The sequence below is a fragment of the Dendropsophus ebraccatus genome, chromosome 12 (assembly GCF_027789765.1).
Source record: "Dendropsophus ebraccatus isolate aDenEbr1 chromosome 12, aDenEbr1.pat, whole genome shotgun sequence".
NCBI classification, from domain to species: Eukaryota; Metazoa; Chordata; class Amphibia; order Anura; family Hylidae; genus Dendropsophus; species Dendropsophus ebraccatus.
The window spans coordinates 6,210,888-6,229,619 of NC_091465.1; the positions used below are offsets into that span (position 1 = coordinate 6,210,888).

Genomic DNA, 18,732 nt, shown 5'->3' on the forward strand with positions numbered 1-18,732 from the left:
TAGGGTGCAGTATGGGATTATAGGGAGCAGTATAGGTTTATAGGGAGCAGTATAGGATTATAGGGAGCAGTATGGGATTATAGGGAGCAGTATGGGATTATAGGGAGCAGTATAGGTTTATAGGGAGCAGTATAGGATTATAGGGTGCAGTATGGGATTATAGGGAGCTGTATAGGATTATAGGGAGCTGTATAGGATTATAGGGGGCAGTATAGGTTTATAGGGAGCAGTATGGGATTATAGGGAGCAGTGTGGGATTATAGGCGGCAGTATAGGATTATAGGGAGCAGTATAGGATTATAGGGAGCAGTATAGGATTATAGGGTGCAGTATGGGATTATAGGGAGCTGTATAGGATTATAGGGAGCTGTATAGGATTATAGGGGGCAGTATGGGATTATAGGGAGCTGTATGGGATTATAGGGAGCAGTATAGGATTATAGGGAGCAGTATAGGATTATAGGGAGCAGTATGGGATTATAGGGAGCTGTATGGGATTGCACACAGTCAGTTTGTAGGTCAAACCATAAACACAGGTCATCACTGGAACCTGCAGTTTTTTCCCCTCTAACTTCAGACCCCCGATCCCCATTAGTAAAAACTAGATAACTTTGTAGAAATCGATCTTTATTTTTCGTCCTCGTGTATATTTCACCTGCATATAGTTGGACAAAACATGAAAAAAAAAATAAAAAGCAAAAAATAAAAATAAAAATTTGAGAAAAAACACGTAATATGGGGAAATTTAATTTGTTTTTAATTTACAGCAGAAAGAATAGAAAGCATTCAGAAAACATTTTCCATAGTTTTAAGGGCAATTCAAAACATTTTGCATGGTTCCAGCAGCTGAGTTCTTCAACAGATCCATTGATTTCAGTGATGTAATTTTTTTCTTTTTAGTTTTTTACATGCACAATTACAAAAATAAAACTTACAAAAAAGGAGACATCTATATTAGCTTTACATGCAAGCCTTGGGAACCCCCGTTGGCGCCAACTACTGTGTGGAACTGCCGTAAGCGTGCAACCATGTAGGGATTTCACGTTATATTGTCTATTTCTCTCACACAGTATACAGATGTGGGTTGTTGTTTTTGTTGTTGTCGTTTTGGATGTTCACACTAGAAGCGTAAAATAAAATGCTGAGAGACAGGATAGGTTTAACAGTTACATATTATGACAGACTCCTGGCACTTGGGAAATTTCTTGTACCCCATCCAAGTGAACTGTTGGTATGCAATGCATCTTTATACATTCAAAAGCCTAAAATTTCACAGCCAAGGAAAGGTCTATTGCAAAAAGTTTGGTTTTCTCAGATGCCCTTAAGGTTTTCTCTTAAAAGCGCAATGCATCTGATGCACTAGAACAGGCCCCTGTGACTGCTTGTAGGTGTGAACAGTTACTTGGAGAGGTCCTGCATGTTACTTGAATCTGATAACATTAGAACACACTGCACAACACTGACCTTTTTGTTTTTTGTTTTTTTTAGTACAAATATACAGATAATACAGCATAACAATTGAGACCAGTACTCTTGCCAGGGTGACAAAAAGTTACATTCGTCATGAAAAGTGGAAATAGTAATATACAATTCCAGATAACAAAATTCTAAAAGATCCACTAATGCTAGTACTAATACATAAGTAAGCAGTGATTCCATTTTTTATTCTTTATCCAAAAAAGGCGTTTTGATATGTTTTTATTTTTATTTTTTTTCTTCCCGTTCCTCATGAATACATAATAAAATACATTCTTCTAGGGACAATCAATGTCCCGTCAAAAAAGAGCAGTATATAACTATTTTTTTTATTTTTTTTAATGTACAGACTATTCATAATGGTGAATTGTGCGTGATCTCATGAGAATTTATATAACATATACATTAGTGTATTTCGCTTGTTTCCTATCTGTACATCCCACGTGAAAGGAAATGAACTGTTTATTAAAAAAATTGCAGCAAGAGTACTGACCTCAGCATTTTTTTTATTTTTTTATTCGGCTTCAATTTTTTTTTTTTTTGAACCTTCATCTCGAACAACCTGATTAAAAGTTTTCTTACATATGCACATTGTGTAATCTTTACATGTTAACTTCTTAGTATAAAAAAATTATACAATAGAAACTGTTTCGGTAGGGAAAAAAAAGGCTAGCGCACCCCTGAACAGTAACCGTCTCCTCTTACAATCAAATATGTAGCGGATTGGATTCCCAAAAAGTTTCGACAGATATTGGCAATGAGCGCCGACAAAGTTTCATACCGAAGCACACTTCCGTTTTTTGCATTTTATTCCGCCCTATAAATACCTCATATTCTGATCACTTTGGCTTATTATCTCTGTGTGGAAATAATCATATACCATGAGTTCCCTACAAGACCAGTTTGCATCATTTTTTATTTCTTTTTGTATTTTTTTTAGACTTTTTTATGTGCAATTTTTAACATTTTCGGACTTCCAGCAGGGAGATATGAAAATGTGAAACATATTTCTACTTTCTTACTATGTCTTTTTAGTTTTTTTTTTTGTAATAGATTTTTTTTTAAATATTTTTTTTTTACATTTTTTAATTGAATTTCATTCTACATAGTTTTTTTTTTCTTTTATACTGGCGTGAGTTTATGGTGTTAAGCGCGTATAGTTTTTCTATGAGTATCTGCTTTGCAAATGTAACTTAATCATTTTTTTAAGCGATATAGCATTCACATTACTTGGCACCATTGGCAAAATTAAAAAATAAAAAAAACTGAAAAAAAAAAGAAGATGAAATAATGTTTTGGTAGCCAAAATTAAATGTAAACATATCCGTTTAGTAATGTTACTTTGCTTTTTTTTTTCTAAGTCTAAATACAGTAGCTTTTTTGCAGTTTAGTCATGCTTCAGCAAAATGTTCTTCTACAGAACATTTAAAATAAATTACTCTTATAGTGAAATAAAATTTTTGTCTCGTTTTACAGACCATAGCCACTAATGCTTTGCTTTTTTTTTTCAATTCTTTTGTGTTCTTGGTTTCATGCACATATCTTAAGTTTTTTTTTTTATTTTTTTTTTAGTATATACAATATATACAAACAACACAGCCAAACTTTTTCTGACTCATTCCATCAAACTATACAAATATTAAGAATCTCCAGCCATGTTATTGACCCGCATTCGATAATCAGTAATAATCTCTTTCAAATAGTATTTCTCATTTCCAATCCTGCCTTCTATATACAAATCGTTCTCAGGACTTTTTGTGTGAAAAAGAAAAAACAGAACAAACCCCAAATACACTAACTGGCCAGCACGCAGCACCACATTGATTCTTAGGTGGTAAAATGTTCAGGCAATGTAAATGCAACCCATATGGGCAGTATAGGTTTGTAAGCAATCGATAGACGCAAGGTTTTGTTTTTTTTATAGCTGTGGTAAGAACGTCTACGGACGACACCATTCCGTATACGGTAGACCGTAGACGTTATGAAAATACAGTTAATGGTCTTTCTAGATTCTTTTATAATTTTTTATAAAATTTTTGCATCAAAGACGTAACTTGAAGCTCCCTGGCCTCAATACATAATCTACCACCTACCATGTGCCATTTATAATACTGGTGTCGTCTTGTGTGGCAGAGGGCCTATGGGCATGCATGGGCTCCATGGCCGACCTAGGTACCAGCTACGCCCCTGGCTTCCATATAAGAAAACATTGCTCAATTCTAATATATCTCTATAGTAAAATACTATTTTATAACACTCCTACATTAGCGTCCTGTAGGCCAGACGATACTGATAGAACAATAGCTTTACCCCACCAAGCTGGCATTGAGCATGTTGCTTGGTTCTACATATCGGGTTGTATTTCACTTTGTTCTTTTATTCTCTTAAGGGAAAGGATTACCTCTAAGTGACCCAATGATTTTGTTAACAACCTCAAAACCCTTTAAAAAAAAAAAATCTTATGCACTATGTACTGTACCTCTGTGTTAGCAATATATATATCGTGGACTTCAAATTCTTCCCACGGAAAATATAAATTACGCAATGCATAGATATGTCTATTTACACAGATGGGAAAAGCCTCATTAAAATGAACTAGAAGTAGATGACAATACGTATGGTCCTTATGGCTCCTAGACCACACTAGAAGACACGCGGAGGACTCCGCCATTTTCGGCAGGCTCGTGTTGTTCCCGTAGGTAAAGCGTTAATATACATAATCTTGTATGGATATATATATATATTGCATATGTTATATGGCATACAATATGGGGAATACTTGAGAGATCTACAAGTTACAGCTTAGGTACAGACATTAAGAACATAAGAGAGTCCAAAGCCTTCGGTTTTCTGTTCCTCCGCAGCTCCTTGTGAGTAATCGATGGCTCTGGGTTTTGCATTCAGGTCTTGCTTGTGCATTTCCACCTTTCCTCAATAATTTTTTTGGTATAATATTTGTACAGTTCCACACGTTGTTTGAATTCAGCCCTATGTTAAATTAACACTGCTCCCACCTCACAGATCGGAGCTCCTCTTTAAGCATCTCCTGGCGCCATTTTTGTTTCCTAAAAGTTTTTTTTTTTATATCGTTTCCCATGATTCAACTGAAGATTAAAATCCAAGATGTCTTGCTGAACAAAGCAAAAGTTGTCCATGAAAGTGCAAATGCAATGACCAAAAAGATTACTGTTAAAATCCTGCAGGTGATCTCTCGAAAACTGCAGTGTTTTTTTTTTTTATTTTTTTATTTTTTGTTGCATGTCTCTGCTAAAAACAGAAAATGAAAACAGTCCGAAAGGCGCTGTCACATTGCTAAGGGACGATGTTTTAACTCTTCAAGTTCCTTGGCCTTTTTCAATTCTTTCACTCTGGAAAAAAAATGAAGAAAAAAATAAAAAGAAGTCTATAGCGTTACAACTTTAAGGACCTTCTGTGACGATTTAACAAAAGAAAAATTAGAGTGGTATTCATGCAAGGGTCTCGTGTGTAAGAGAGCAGAAGAATCAATCATTGTTCTTTCACAATTATTCAGAATTTTTTTTTTATTGTTACTTTTTTTTTTGCTCTTTTACAGCTGGAGACGAGATCGGCTTCTGTGCTACAGGGCCACAGTTGTGTAGAACATTATCCCAGTGTAACAATTGACCATTGATGTAACCTGGACGTTGGGCGAGCCAACTGGAGATAAACATGGTTTGTGTTCCCTGTGGTGAGCAAACATAGTTATATCTACAGAGCAGAGACACAAAGATACCAAGATACCAGTGCTATTCTTCATAGTCATAGACTTTTTGTTTCCCCCTATGTTTCCCCATCCGCCCGGGGTTGTCTCATGGTGCCTACATATATATAGAATGTGATATGGCATGATTGATTGTAGTCAAGGGTCGGACTTGGGATCCTCCAGTGTGATCAGCGCTGACACAATAATGATCCACAATAGTCAAGCAGAAGACAACCCTATCTGGGGAAAACTCTGGAACCAGACAAACAACCTACTGGATCTCATTGTTGATTGGTCCTATGTATTCACTGATAACTACACAGACTACAGTGCAATAAGTGAATAGGCACATGGAGGGGGGGGGGGGGGTGTCCACAAAGCCATGTCCATAATGTCATGGAGGGGCCAAGGAAATCCAGTCCGGGAGCAGGATGGGCAGGCAGGCTGGTTCCCTCCCCCCATGCAGCGCCGAGGTCCGAGGTCCAGGGTCCGGGGCAGGTGTTGAGCTTCCGGCACAATCAGTCTGACAGAGGCCGGAAGCTCCCAGCTGCAGCTCCGCGGTCCCGGATCTTCTCTCCTGCTCGGCGGCGCTCACGTAATGTGACGTCATCGCCGAGCAGGAAAGAAGATCCGGGACTGCGGGGCTGCAGCTGTGAGCTTCCGGCCTCTGTCAGACTGTGTGTGCCGGAAGCTCAACACCTGCCCCGCACCCCGGACCTCGGCGCTGCGTAGGGGGAGGGAACCAGCCTGCCTGCCCATCCTGCTCCTGGCCGCCCCGTCTCCCCCCAGCCTCTCCCCCCTGCCCCACAGCGTCTGCCCGCCCCGGCCCCCCTGCATCCTCAGCTGCTCCCCTGCTGGGGGGCAGCCTCTCCCCCTACCCTCAGCCTCTCCCCTGCCCCCCAGCCTCTCCCCCTACCCTCAGCCTTTCCCTGCCCCACAGCCTCTCCCCTGCCCCACAGCCTCTCCCCTGCTTCCCCAGCCTCTCCCCTGCTTCCCCAGCCTCTCCCCCTAACCCTCAGCCTCTCCCCTGCCCCACAGCCTCTCCCCTGCTTCCCCAGCCTCTCCCCCTAACCCTCAGCCTCTCCCCCTACCCTCAGCCTCTCCCCTCCCCCCCAGCCTCTCCCCTGACCCCCCAGCCTCTCCCCTGACCCCCAGCCTCTCCCCCTAACCCTCAGCCTCTCCCCCTAACCCCCCAGCCTCTCCCCTGCTTCCCCAGCCTCTCCCCCTACCCTCAGCCTCTCCCTTCCCCCCCAGCCTCTCCCCTGCCCCCCAGCCTCTCCCCTGCCCCCCCAGCCTCTCCCCTGACCCCCCAGCCTCTCCTCTGACCCTCCAGCCTCTCCTCTGACCCCCAACCTCTCCACCTAACCCTCAGCCTCTCCCCCCTGCATTCTCAGCCTCTCCCCTGCCCCCCCAGCCTCTCCCCCTAACCCTCAGCCTCTCCCCCTAACCCTCAGCCTCTCCCCCTGCCCCCCAGCCTCTCGCCCTGACCCCCAGCTTCTCCCTCCCTCCCACCAGGAGACTCTGCACACAGTGATTTATTACAGGGTTGTCCTCTCAGACTACAACTCCCAGCATACCCTGAGAGCTGTATAAATGGAGGGTGTTCTGAGATTTGTCACAGATACAGATGAATTCAGGAAAGGAGCGGGTCAGCATGTCGTGTCTCACTGGTTGTATATTGGTGAGCCCCAGGTACCCCAGTCCAACACTGGACAGAACCAGTCCCCAAACTAAGACGTCCCCGGCCTCCTTCCTTCCTCCATCACGTCTGTTTGATGAGAACAGCGGGCATCAAGCAGAGCGGCACCCAAGTGCCAGGGTATATACCATGCATGTACAGCAACGTGGGGGGGGGGCGCCTCTGCGTGCAAAGTGCCTAGGGCAGCATGAACTCTATATACAGGCCTGTCCCTCACATCTCAGCTACACATTCTATCTTATCAGTAAGTTTTTTTAGTATTTGATGAAACAGCTCCATGAAGATGTCATTTTTGGTTGAACTCCTACTCTGGACCTCAATGCCAGGTACGTCATGGTGATCCTATACATGTTGCCCTCGAAGAGTTCTGATTGGTTTCTATGGGCAGCTAGGCCAGGGTTTTTCTTGCCATTTTCAATGAATTATTTCCCAGCATGCCACCTTTCTTTGTTAAAATTAGCATACAATGTTAAATAATGTTGTAGATATCTAACTTTGTTGTTTTTTGAATTCATGTTTAAATTCAGTTGTCCAGTGCATTGTGGGAGCTCAAGGTGGAGCTTTATTTCCAATGGCGACCATTTTGAATGGAGCTATGGATGCAAATGAAGGAAAAAGAGGTAAAAAAACATCAAAATTGGTACAAAAACAGTAAAGCAATATCCTGTGGCCGTGTTGCTGCACAGTGCTCTACCCCCCGCTGTACAGGGAGTCTGTCATAGCTCATACACTATAGTGTGATTGGGGGTCTGACCTGATGTGCCGCCTGGTTAGCCCCACAGGTTAGAGATTCTCTAACAAGTCACAAGACAAGAAGTAATACAAGAGAGAAGTAATACTGCTGGAATTGCATTATATAACATGCACAACATTACAGGCACTTTTTAGACGTCTTTGTGCCTCTCTTGACAACAGGGTGTGGCTTACAAATGAAAAACGGGGCGTGGCTTAAATAAGACACATTGCGAAATGTGCTCAGTTTTGGCCTAAGATGAGCCATGAAACATGAAAAAACTAGCAGCTTTAACCACTGTGATAAATCCGGCCCTCCTGCATCACTGGACAATTGTCCTGCAATTGTCTTTACACAATAAATAACAGTGCAGTAAACTATAAAATAACCTAAGCTATATTTCTGATAACTCTTGCTTGTGCAGCCTCTGCAGTTTGCTGTGTGAGCTGTATTGTCTCTCTATACAGTCTATGTGATCCTCCGCTGCAGACTCTGCTCCCTATCTCCAGCCTGTGGGAGCTGTCCTCCAAGGGTTCTCACCCCCCTGTCTACTATCTGAGCTGGCGTGCAAGGGCTCTATTATACGGGGCTGATAGCAGGAAAGGATCTGTAAATGAGCACTGATCACAGAAATCATTTACAGACAGTATCTGGATCTCTGAAACGGCCCTAACCCTCCCAACCAGGGCACACTCACATTTTATCTATTCAACGCAAAGCTAGGAATGAATATGAAAAGAGAAGCCTCAGTCTTTCCTGTATACATCTCCTCATTTTATGATCTGCTCTTGGTTTTGTACCTCATGAAAGTTTTTTCGCACTCTGCACTCCGCTATTAAGCCTAATAACAGAGTAATATTTCCCATTCTTGTCCTCAGCATAGGACTACAATGAAAGGTAACGTGTATATACATAAGTATAGGTTCCAGTATTCACAACAGGTGAAAGTCGCAGCTCATCTCCCTCCCTGCACAGGTCACACAGCATGCCTAGAACATTCTTCCATGAGTCAATGAGTCATCTTCAGAGGTAGCTATGGTCCACGTAGCTGCTGTAAAGCTTATATTAGAATGTTGTTAGCAGCTTCACCTCCATAATCATGTACAAAAAAATGGATAAAAGAACTGACCAAAAAATTTAAGCAATATAAATAATATAATAAAAAAAAGGATCAGTATCTGGTTTTAAACGGGTTTTCCGTCGGTCAGCCATTTTTAATATTTTCCTGCTGGTGCATAAAAAATAATAAGCACATTATCCTTACCTGTTGGCGCTCCCCAGTGTTCTCCTCTGGTGTCACCGGCTCTCGTCTCGGGAGTGACAGCCCATTCAGCCAGTCAGTTACCGCATTCCATCTCAGTGATTGGTTGAGTGCGGCTGTCACTCCTGAGACAAGTTTGTATCGGAAGTGGAGGCTCTGCAGTCAGAGGACACCGAGGGAGCGCAGACATCTCTTCCCTTTATGGTTTCTTATCCTCTCTTCTCATACTTACTGGTCTATGTGGGAGGATCCGAGAACCTGGCCATCTATTAGTACATATCGTTACATATTCACTAACTAGGTTGCTAGACAACCTTAAAGCCTTAAAGGTATCTGTACCGTCTAATTGGCCCTGCCGCTCAGATTCTAGGGGTGCCATCTACTCCTCATTCTGCCATCCAGTTCCAGAGATCTCATTTATGAAAATATGCAGATGCCGGGTTCAGTGCCCTGGGGGCGGGCCCCCACCGTTATCTCCACCGGTCGGCGATGCACCAGGCTAGGGGCAGACGTCATTCTAAATGTTATTCTGCGTGTCACTCAGAGAAGAAGATATTGGTGCATTGATGGAGCTAGGCCCACCTCCAGTGCATCAAACTAGCACATATGCATAATGGAAGGGATCTCGAGAATTGGGTCGCGGTATGAAGATGAGATGGCTGAGCTAGTATCTGCCAATCAGATGGTATGGCAATCTCTATTTACTAAATCTTGTTTTACATTCACTTTAAATCATGCCTGTCATTAGGCAACTTTTCCAGATTGGTACGCAGTTGCCGGGTGATCTTGGATGTGATCTTGTCAGTAGAGATGATCGTACATCGGAAAACCGTAGGTTCGATCGAACTCGAACATTCTAAAACCTGCCGCATTTGATTGCTGATGCAGCAGGTTTAAGAATGTTTGAGTTCGATCGAACCTACGATTTTCCGATGTTCGATTATCTCTACTTGACAGGTGAGTTCAGTGCACAAGCCCTATTGTATTAGAATAGGGCTCCTGCACGGGAACGTCCCAGCGATGGTCACATCTAAGGCTACCTGATCTACCGGTGGCCAGAGCGACTGCATACCCATCAGGAAAAGCTGTCTAATGACAGGTACACTTAAACCACAATACTGCAGCAATTACTTCAGCATATGCAGACTTTTAAAACCAATTGTTTAAAATGGATCAAGAATCTATAATTCTGTGTATACAGCTCCCATGCAGCCTTATCCATCACCATGGTTACAGACTACAAACAAACCCGCTGTGTAGTCTAATCTCGCACCATGTATTATTACACCATCTTACCATCTTGTCTCCTCTTATAAAGAGCCTAATTTGCATCTGGCCCCTCTACGTCAAAAAATACAACTTTTGGACCTTCATAAATGTCCCCCATGGTGTATATTAGTATAGGTATTTTTTTTTAAATAAGCATTTTATCACGTATTTGTCAGTTTTTTACCCAGCCAAATAGGACAAATTTAATAACCTTTTCATAAATTTGTGAATAGAATATTTTGGCAGAATATTTGCAAAAAAAAATTGCGCAAAACATACTCACCTGGCGCTGACCAGCCGCAGGCATTCACCACTTTGTGCAACTTTTAAAAAAGTGGCAAATGATAAATTGGGTGCAAATCCCTAATTATGCGATTTTTTTGGGTGAAAAAAGGTCACATCTAAAAAATATTCACCTGTCAAATCCTGGTTCATAAATAGAACTTATGCTGCGTTTACACGGAGCGATAATTCGCCCGATCCTACGATTAACGATTTTGAAGTAACGATTTTTTTTTCATAACGATCAGCGTTTAGACGGAACGATATATTGTACGGAAAAATTGTTTTGCGATCGCTTAAGCCTATCTCGCACATAGGTTAAATCGGTGAACGACTGTTTACATGGAACGATCTGCGAATTTTTTGCGAACGACGAACGACGGTCTAAGAACATGTTGTAATATCAAAATGAAAGATTTCTCGCTCGTCGTTTGGTCGTTCGCTGCGTTTACACGTATGATTATCGTTCGAATTTGATCGTTATCGTGCTAAATTCGAACGATAATCATTCCGTGTAAACGCAGCATTAGACTAAAAATAGAAAAAAAAATCCAATTATTCACTTAGAAATTTTTGGAGGAAACCCTACATTATGAATAAAAAAAAAGCCCTGTACCCTGAGCATGGTGCTATTAGGCCACTGAGCCTAACAACACTTCTAAAAAAAACCTCCCATTAAGAAAAACACCATGGGGGACATTTATTAAGTCCGTTGTTTTTTACGCCGGACTTATAAATGTCTCCACATTTCCGGCGCTACGGGGATTTATGTAGAGGCGGACTGCCTCTACATAAATCCCGTGCGCTCTGGTGCGCAGCGCCGAAAAGCTACGCCAGCTGAGGACTGGAGTAGGTTTTCGGCGTATCTTTTTGCGGAACGGATGATGAATCACGCGGACTCTGAGTCCGCGCCCTCCGTTCCGCCCCCTTCACACCCCCTCCCTGCCCCCCGGCGTACCCGACGGAAAGTGCCGATTTGCGAATATTTTATTCGCAAAACGGCCATTTGCGGAAAAAATATTGTGCAAATCGGCAATTTCCGCCGAAAAGCCCCGGACCGCACGATGATACATGTCCCCCCATGTGTGTACAGCATTTTATATTTCTCTATAGGGTCTCAGCTAACATCAGGCCAAAAAAAAAAAAAAAAAAAAAAAAAAAAAGTGATCATATATTTTTATTGACTTAAAAAAAAAAAAGACAAATATGAATCCAGACTAAGGGCGCCTTAACACACTGAATCGGCTGCGGATCCAGTGTCAGTGCATCCCTATGAGAATACATACTTGACATCCCGCTGCACACTGGATCCAGTAAGTTAACCCCCCGCCAGCTGGAGCATACATCGCCTCTTTCCCGCTCCGGCTTGCTTCGGGGGTTACCAGCGTCTGCTCATCCCGCTCAGCCAATCAGTGCGCTGCCCCGCCACAGGCTAAGCGGGACATCCTGCTGAGAACCCCCGAAGCAAGCCGGAGCGGGGAGCAGGTGATGTATGCTCCGCCGCCGGGGGTTAACTTACATCCTCGCAGCAGGATGTCAATCCCGCTCTAAGTATGTATTCTCATAGGGATGCACTGACACTGGATCCGCAGTGGATTTCACGCTGCGGATCCGCTACTTGTGAAGGTGCCCTAAAGCTGGCCACACACTACGGATTTTAAAGGGCAGAAAAGAACAATCTAGACTATTTTTGCTGGTTATTGGCTCATGTTTTCCCGACACACGTGAACCTCATAGATGCCGAATGAACTCCTTTAAACCCCTGTGCTGGGTATTTTCAATCTTTGTCAGGCGCAATAGTTAAAGGACAGATCAGTATTGCATCAATGGAAACCCAGGACACAGTACAAGTCCAAAATAACCACCTACATAGAGCCTCCACATACAAAGTAGAACTACCTAACCTATGGCCGCTTAAAGAGTACCTGTCATCAAAAATAACTTATTATATGTCATCAGAAATGTCAAAAGTTATTGATCACAGCGGGTCTATGCCGAGACCCAATGTGATCAGGAGATATAGCAGGGCAGCGAGCGCGGCATCCGAGCCATCCATTCCTTGCCTATATCTCCATTAAGGCTTTCTCCTGATCACAGCGGGTCTCAGCAGTGTGATCAGCAACTTTTGACATGTTTGATGACAGGTACTCTAACACATGGTCAAGGTTATGCAAACCCGTGCTGGTCTATTGATGCTCACAATAAGTTCTTTAAAGGGGTATTCCAGCAATAGAAATTTTTTTAAACAATAAAAATAAGAACTCATACTCACCTACAACGACCCCCCACTGCTGCCCGGTCAAAGTATTGACTTACCACTAACTTGTTTTATACTTTACTCTTATTTAATTATGTGCTATAATCTCCCTGTAGGACTAAATGAACTGATTGTTCTGGATTTAAAAAAAACATAACTGCTTTCTTCCAGAAACAGCAGCACCTTTGTCTGTGCTTTGTATTTGGTATTGCAGTTTGGCCCCCATGAAGTGAATGGGGCTACTAAGCTGCTATACAACCTGTGGATATTTCTAGAAGAAATCACCTATGATTTTCTATTGATAAGAAAAAAACAATAACAATATTTATAATATTGTTTGTCAATAGTGAAATCACTATTGACAAAAGGAAAATGGTAGTGACATCACTGTTCCCATAGCACGACATCACAAAGGGGTATTTTTTTATGTATTTTTTTGTATCAATTTTTTTTCTTTTGTTACCACAAGTAATACTGTTAAATATCTTAAAAATCAATTCACAGGTAACCAACTGCTGGGGTTGTGCCACCACCAACACTTATCCCTTCGCAAGATAGGGGGAGAGTGTATGAATGCTGGAGGCCTAACTGCTGGGGCACCCATGGATCTTGAGAGGGTCCTGTAATGTAGCGGTAGTCACACATGCACACAGACACTCCATTGCTTGCCTATGGGAGCTGCTGGAAATAGAGATGTGTCCACTCTTATCTTATTCCTAAAGTGGATATGTTTAGTTAAACGTTTTGTGAGATTACCATAACCTTCTCTCACTAAGTGAAATTATTGTGTAAATCTATATGATTTATTATCTAAATGAGTCTTTTTAAATGCACTGATAACATTTTGGGATATGGATTTAAATAGGCTGTCATGAAATTGGTTTTCCTTAATTTATCTAAGGGAAAGGTGAGGATGGACACATCTGTATATACAGCGCTCAGCTATCTCATAGACCAGGGATGGGGAACCTTCAGGCCCTCCTGCTGTTGCAAAACTACAATGCCCACCATACCTGGACACCAAAAGCTTTGGCTGTTCAGGCATGATGGGAAATGTAGATTAGCAACAGATGGAGGGATGAGGGTTCCCCACCCCCCTCACAGGCAATGAATGGAGCAGCAGCGCACACATATAACCACCACTTCATTTTCAGGATTGTCGTAGCCCCCCGCCATCCACTTCTCATGTGACATGGGGGATGAGTGTTGTTGGCGGCACAACCCCTTTAATTGATAATAAAACAAATTCTTAACACATCAACATTCCTCCTAGAAAGCAATAATGATGAATATCGGAAGAAGCCATTATCAAGCAAATTCCCCAGGAATTTTTTTTGTTTAAAAACGAATTAAAACATTAATGTCTGATTTTCGCACACCGACCTATAATAACTGGGATAGTCTCTCTTTTTGATTATAAAATGTCTCAGCAGACAAAGGGACAACTTTTTTTTTTTCATTATCTTAGAGTCCAAACAAATAAATTCCCTGGGGTGGAAGTGGAAGAATGTTAGTGTACTGGATGATCTCTAATATGTATGACAAAGCCCTGGGATAAAAGAAACGTGTAATGCTCAGCCAGGTCACGGGTCGTAATCCCTTTAGTGCTGACAGTATTATTGGTTTTTTAATTAAGCGGGTAAGATCTGGAGCGCCAACTGTTGCTGAACCAAACTCTACGGACCGCTTCTGTTTTATTTCATATTTATCTTTATATTTAGTTGTCATATATGATTAATAATATTTATAACAAAATTAGTATAGGGTTTTCCTGGTCCAAGAACTTCCTGACTAAGGAGCTGGGGTTCTCCAAAATTCATCATTGCTTATCAGGAACAGTTCTGTATTTTTGGAAGTGACTTGACTTGGTATTACAGCCAACTGCAACTCTTACACATTCAGGTGAATTGGACGGAACATCAAAGCGAGGAAGAGCTTCTGCATACAGATCTGTGTCTGGTAAAACAGAAGGGGAGCAGGAGCCTCAATCTAAGGATAGGGATTAAATGATCTAGTCCTGAGAAAAAAATCTATAATAATAATAATGATAATAATAATACGTGATAATAGAAAAATATTAATAAAATAGAAAAAAAACAATAAAATAAAACAGGAAAATATATAAAATAAAAAAGGGTAATTGTCTGTTGCTAAATCTAAAGTGACCCTTCTCTTGATCCTCATCCAAAACTTTCATCTGTCCTGATACTTAAAGGGGTACTCCGGCCCAGGGGTATTTTTTAGTTATGGCCGGGGAGGGAGTGGTTATGGACAGCGGAGGTCACTTACCTACCCCGTTCCAGTGCCGGGTCCCGGTTCGCGCCGCCCGATACACCCGCCCCGGCTGCTTCCTGGTGTGTGCTGCCGCATGAGATGTAACGTCTTAAGGCAGCTCAGCCATTCAGTGGCCGAGGTTGGACTTTGCTACGGCCACAGAATGGCTGAGTTGCCTTGAGAAGTCACGTCTCATGCAGCAGCACACACCAGGAAGAGGCCGCGGGATGGGTGTACGGGGTGGCGCGATCTGGGACCCGGCGCTGGAATGGGGTAGGTAAGTGACCTTTGCCGTCCATACCCACCCCATCCCCGGCCATAACTGAAAAATACCCCCGGCCCGAAGTACCCCTTTAAAGGGGTTATCCAGCGCTACAAAAGCATGGCCGCTTTTCCCCCTCTATTATCTCCAGATTGGGTGAGCTTAATTGCAAACCACACCTGAACTGGAGACAAGAGAGGGGAAAAGTGGCCATGTTTTTGTAGCACTGGATAACCCCTTTAAGAGAAAGGGTAAGCTGCTGCCAAACTGCTCTAGTGGTTATCTCCTGATAACAAAAGGATCAGGCAGCTGAAATACACCAGGTTTGATCCTTCTCTCCCCATACACCATTTGTTGGGGTTAAAGACAGGAGTGCCTGACCCTGCTAAAAATGGCAGGTTTGGGAGACTTTTCTTTAAGGATATGTTCACACTACGTAAAATAACGGCCGTTGTCCGCGCCGCAAAACTACGGCCGTTGTTTTGAGGTCCCCTAAAATGACTGCAATGCAATGTAACTACGGCCGTTGAATTCACACTACGTATCAGATAACGGCCGTTGTTTATCCGGCCCCGTGAAAAATGAACATGTCAATTATTTCCGGACGGTAATACTGCAACAACGGCCGTGGATTTCAATGTGGCTGCAAACATAAAACTTATATCTGCCGAATTAAACTTGATTTTGATGTAAAAAATTCTGAGTGGTTTCTCGGGCTGGACGCAGTATTTAAAGTAAATGACCTGTTTCATCCAGTTTATAAACATGCTAGGAATCAAAATTAAACAACGGCCGTAGTTTCACGACTAGCCCGTACAATCGTAATTCTATGGCCGGAGTTTTGGTCGCAAAAGTACGGCCGGTGAAAACAACGGCCGTTATTTTACGTAGTGTGAACATAGCCTAAATGTGTATTTGGGCCTTTAAGGGTTTATCCAGGATATGAAAAAGCATAGCTAGTTTCTTTCAATAAACAGCGCCAGCCCTGTCCTTGTGTGTGGTATTACACTTCAGCTTCATTCCCTTTAATAGAACTGATCTGCGACACCCACACCCGGCCCGAGGACAGGTGCAGTTTCTGGAAGAAAGTGGCCATGTTTTTCTAAGCCGGGATATTTTCTATAAGGCCACATGCACACTGCTGTAATATCACTCCATGTAAGCGTGAATTGTGCACACTCGCCTGCTTGATTCCCTGTCACTTACAAATGTGCCTGGGGTGCCACTGTTCAATGCTACATAGCAAATGCTACAGAGATGAGCCAAATTACAGTACGTGTCGACTTGCACAAATCCGAGCGCTTTATATTTGAATCCTGGTGGCTGGAGAAGTTGGATGCCGCCCTAGGGCTGCCTGGAAAACATGGACACAGCCATAGGCCATAAAATGTACCCATGTTTTCTGGGCAGCTGTAGGGCGGCATCCAACTTGCCATCTCTAGTGCTGATGTGTCACCAGGAAGCACTGAGCAGCGGGGATTCAGGCCCTGTTGGACAGTGATGGGGGATCAGGCAGGACAGAGTACATTATATTCTAATCTTCATAGCTCTCCGACCCCACAAACTTTGGATATAAAATAATAAACCATTTTGTATTGTGCTATAATATGATACTCATACAAGTCCATGGGGCTCTACTCTAACACCATATGCCTTCAAGTTTGTAGAGGTTAGATTTTGTATATGGATTTTGTACATCCCTAATATAGCACCAAATAGCGCCATGTGTAAAGCCTGTGTGTGCCGCCATTCAGGCTCTGTGAATATATGTGAAGAAAGGCTAAAAAGCCAAAAAAAGGAAAATGTGTAAAAAAAAAAAATCTATTTAAAATTTGAATTTTTAAAAAAATATTTTTATTTTTATTTTTGGGTAACTCATTTTCCTCCATTTATAGTAAATTTTAACAGAAATTAAATTTATAAAACAATATAAAGATCTATATTTTTACTTCTTTTAGGCAACAGAGTTCCAAATCTTACCTTTTTTTTTCATATCGTTTCAGCACCAAAGGGGTTAACAAAGTGAATGTATGGCACAGAGAGGGATTGTTGCATGGCCAGGGGTAATTTGTAAAGAAATAAGACCTCAGGCGCGCTGAGACATCTTGTTAAGTTACCTGTTGCTCTTAGAGCTGAAAGTGCATGTGGGGTATTTGGGGAATTTGATATCTCGCCATTTTCCAGAAATCTCATTAGGAATGGAAAGTAAAAAAGAGAGAGTGGCCCAAAAAGACTGACACCTCGGAGCATTCTTTCTGCAATTTAATATACACATGTTTGCTCCAAAAACATTCAGACCCTGCAAGAAGTAAACGAAAGAAAATTATTTTAAAAAATCTTCATTATTGCAACACAAAGCCAAACATTGTCATACAACAGGTCGATCCGAACATTGTCATCTAATATCAGCACCCATGGAAATCAATGGGAAGGAAACAAAGGATCAACCTCAGGGTAGGAATCCGCTCCAAGGAAACGGCCGCTCCCCTATGCAATACGTGACTAAATATCTATAGATATGTATCTATAAATACAATGGGGGAGTCTACAAAGACAGAGCACTAGGCTGGGCGATAACTCTGTCACATCTAGAGTGGTCAAAGGTTAGAACAGCTACTAGGTGGCTTACTTTAAAGGTGCACTCCAGCTACATAAGGCTGGAGTAAAGGGATGCCCCACTCCCAGGTTCCCTGTGTCCCTGTAAGGGTATGTTCACACTGAGCAAATGTGGGGGAATTCTACAGCGGAGCTCTCCATCGTGGAATCCCACCTGCCTCAGTGTGATACTGCTTCCCTATGGGAGGGCTCTCTTTGCCCGGAGAGCGGTGGGAGCAGAGGCGCGGGAGCCCTCCCATAGGGAAGCAGTATCACACTGAGGCAGGCGGGATTCCACGATGGAAAGTTCCGCTGCGGAATTCCGCCACATTTGCTCAGTACGAAAATGCCCTAATGGTGCTGATTCACACAATGCTTGCTATCTATCTATCTCCTATCATCTATCTATCTATCTATCTATCTATCTATCTATCTATCTATCTCTCTATCTATCTATCTATCTATCATCTATCTCCTATCTATCTATCATCTATCTATCTATCTCCTATCTATCTATCTATCTATCTATCTATCTATCTATCTATCTATCTATCTATCTTCTATCTATCTATCTATCTATCTATCTCCTATCATCTATCTATCTATCTATCTCCTATCTATCTATCTATCTATCTATCTATCTATCTATCTCCTATCTATCTATCTCCTATCATCTATCTATCTATCTATCTCCTATCTATCTATCTATCTATCTCCTATCATCTATCTATCTATCTATCTATCTATCTATCTATCTATCTCCTATCATCTATCTATCTATCTATCTATCTATCTATCTATCTATCTATCTATCTATCTATCTATCTATCTATCTCCTATCATCTATCTATCTCCTATCTATCTATCTATCTATCTATCTATCTATCTATCTATCTCCTA

General features: G+C 42.2%; 1 protein-coding gene across 1 annotated transcript in view; it reads right to left on the reverse strand.

Moving 5' to 3' along the window:
* Nucleotides 1–744: 744 nt before the first annotated feature.
* CAMTA1 (calmodulin binding transcription activator 1) overlaps nt 745–18,732 on the reverse strand; it is a 213,116-nt gene continuing 195,128 nt past the window's right edge. Inside the window, exon 18 of the mRNA XM_069948699.1 lies at nt 745–4,844. Coding sequence (XP_069804800.1) covers nt 4,781–4,844 — 64 coding nt within the window. The 3' untranslated portion in view covers nt 745–4,780. The remainder of the gene's footprint in view (nt 4,845–18,732) is intronic.